At 55.6% G+C, this 2,559-nt stretch overlaps 1 protein-coding gene across 1 annotated transcript; it reads left to right on the top strand.

Moving 5' to 3' along the window:
* The first annotated feature begins 1,080 nt into the window (after positions 1–1,080).
* Positions 1,081–2,091, top strand: KCNK12 (potassium two pore domain channel subfamily K member 12). Its single transcript, XM_053666998.1, has one exon. The coding sequence runs from the start codon at positions 1,081–1,083 to the stop codon at positions 2,089–2,091; it is 1,011 nt and encodes a 336-aa protein (XP_053522973.1).
* The last annotated feature ends 468 nt before the right edge of the window (positions 2,092–2,559 follow it).

Raw genomic sequence — 2,559 nt, 5'->3', positions numbered from 1 at the left:
CTTCTTATAACCAGAGTCAGGCAGCCATGAGTGCCACAAAGAAACTAAAGCCAACAGCAGGCCGAGAGCTCAAGTGGGAGGGGCAGAGCTACCACTCTGCACTGCCCTGCGTGGCATGTGCTGAGCCCACTGGTGGGAAGCCAGACAAGCCTTCCGCAGAAATCAATTGATGAAGACTCTCCTTTAAAGACTGTGCTTTGAGTAAGTGGGTGAATTAAGACTTAATTATAAGAGCTCGAAGCAATAAGCAGCTGCCCAGGCACAGAGCTGATCTGCCAGGACAGAAGCAGCGCAGGACTGCACTGGACCGTAACCTTTCCGTTCTCGAATGAGAGCAGGGATGATGGTGGTCCTTGGGTGAGAAGAAGCTGGCACTCAACAGCAAAACCATGTTTACTCTCTGAAGATTGTGGAGTCACTCTCAAACAGTCCTTTTGCCGGTTCCATAAGCCTCTTTTCAGAAACCACCAAATATAGCTCCCTGGACTGAATACCCTCTACCTGGTCCCCAGAAATCCCATATAAAATGAAGCCTTTAATGGAATGCCATCCTGATAAGGCCTAGGCGTGCCACTGGTTACATTAACAAACAGATTCAAGGAATCAGAGAGCAGATGACACTTGCTTTGTAGGCACCTGCGTGGTTTGCACTGGTACAGTGGTTTCTGTTCTGTGTCCTGATTAGTCCTTCCTAGTGACCATCTTGCCCCACCTGTTTTTTAAGGATTTTGTTTGTTTTTAGAGAGAGTGGGGAGGAGGGTGAAAGAGAGGGAGAGAAGCATCAATGTGTGAGAGATACATGGACTGGTTGCCTCTCACAGGCCTCCAACTAGGAACCCGGATACAACCAATGTATATGCCCTGACTGGGAATTGAACTGGCAAGGTTTTGGTTCCTAGGCTGGCACTCAACCTACTGAGCTACACCAGCCAGGGCTTGGCCTATCCATTTTAACTTAAGATCCCCAACAGGAGAGGCTATGTCTCCTCCAACAGTTTATGGGCTGACAAAATCAGGAATAATGTCTAATGCCATGAAGGGAGAGAAATGTCTAAATACTAACTCCTCTCTGCTTGAGCCATGCCACTCAAGGTAGCAGCCACAGCATCACCTGCATACTCAGAGCACCCACCCACTAAGGACCTCCTGTCCACCCAGGACCTCGCTGACCCTTGTCCTGTCTCTGCAGGTTTCGGCATGACCACACCCGCCACTGTGGGTGGGAAGGCTTTCCTCATCGCCTACGGGCTTTTCGGCTGTGCTGGGACCATCTTGTTTTTCAACCTGTTCCTGGAGCGCATCATCTCGCTGCTGGCCTTCATCATGCGCACCTGCCGCGAGCGTCAGCTGCGCCGCAGTGGCCTGCTGCCTGCCACCTTCCGCCACGGCTCGGCGCTCTCGGAGGCCGACTCCCTGGCAGGCTGGAAGCCCTCGGTGTACCACGTGTTGCTGATTCTGGGCCTGTTCGCAGTGCTGCTGTCGTGCTGCGCCTCGGCCATGTACACCAGCGTGGAGGGCTGGGACTACATGGACTCACTGTACTTCTGCTTTGTCACCTTCAGCACCATTGGCTTCGGGGACCTGGTGAGCAGCCAGCACGCTGCCTACAGGAACCAGGGACTCTACCGCCTGGGAAACTTCCTCTTCATCCTGCTCGGCGTGTGCTGCATCTATTCTCTCTTCAATGTTATCTCCATCCTCATCAAGCAGGTGCTCAACTGGATGCTGCGAAAGCTGAGCTGTCGCTGCTGCGCCCGCTGCTGCCCCGCACCCGGCGCACCCCTGGCTCGGCGCAACGCCATCACCCCCGGCTCCCGGCTGCGCCGCCGCCTGGCTGCGCTCGGCGTCGACCCCGCGGCCGGCGACAGCGACGCCGAGGGCCGCCGTCTGTCGGGCGAGCTCATCTCCATGCGCGACCTCACCGCCTCCAACAAGGTGTCGCTGGCGCTGCTGCAGAAGCAGCTGTCCGAGACGGCCAACGGCTACCCGCGCAGCGTGTGCGTCAACACGCGCCAGAACGGCTTCTCGGGCGGCGTGGGTGCGCTGGGCATCATGAACAACCGCCTGGCGGAGACCAGCGCCTCCAGGTAGACTGCCCGCCCGCCTGCCCTTCTTGCGGCGCCAGGGACCCTCGCCAGGCTGGCGTGCCACCAGGCGTGGCTTGCTTTTCTTCTCTCAGACGCTGGCGCTTTCTTAATCTTTATCCAATAAAATGAAACCAAAAAAATTTTTTTAAGAAATACTATTTGGCCAGGCCTGATGTTATCAGTGACAGGTTTTGGGGGAACCTATTTTACTTGTGGGTCCCCTCTTGGAGAACCGTGGCCCCAAGTAGATTCTCTTCGAGGGAGAGGAAAAGTGGCACCCAATCCCTCACCCGGTGCATACCGCAGCGAGGAGAGTGCCAGCCCTAGGTTTTGCAGACTGGCATGAAACCCGGTCCCCATGCACGTAAGCAGTCGGCAACCCCAAAACATATGGTGCAACTTTACATGGCTCTGAATTACCTCCGCAGCATTTAGAATCCTGGCCCAGCCTAGCAGCTTCCTTCTGGTCGTC

This window comes from Artibeus jamaicensis, unplaced genomic scaffold, assembly GCF_021234435.1.
Source record: "Artibeus jamaicensis isolate MK-2021 breed Jamaican fruit bat unplaced genomic scaffold, CSHL_Jam_final contig_465, whole genome shotgun sequence".
NCBI lineage: Eukaryota > Metazoa > Chordata > Mammalia > Chiroptera > Phyllostomidae > Artibeus > Artibeus jamaicensis.
This window is presented reverse-complemented; position numbering and strand designations above follow the sequence as displayed.

Excerpts from the sequence above, each read along its gene's own strand:
- KCNK12 (XM_053666998.1), top strand. The coding sequence starts at position 1,081 with ATGCCACTCAAGGTAGCAGCCACAGCATCACCTGCATACTCAGAGCAC.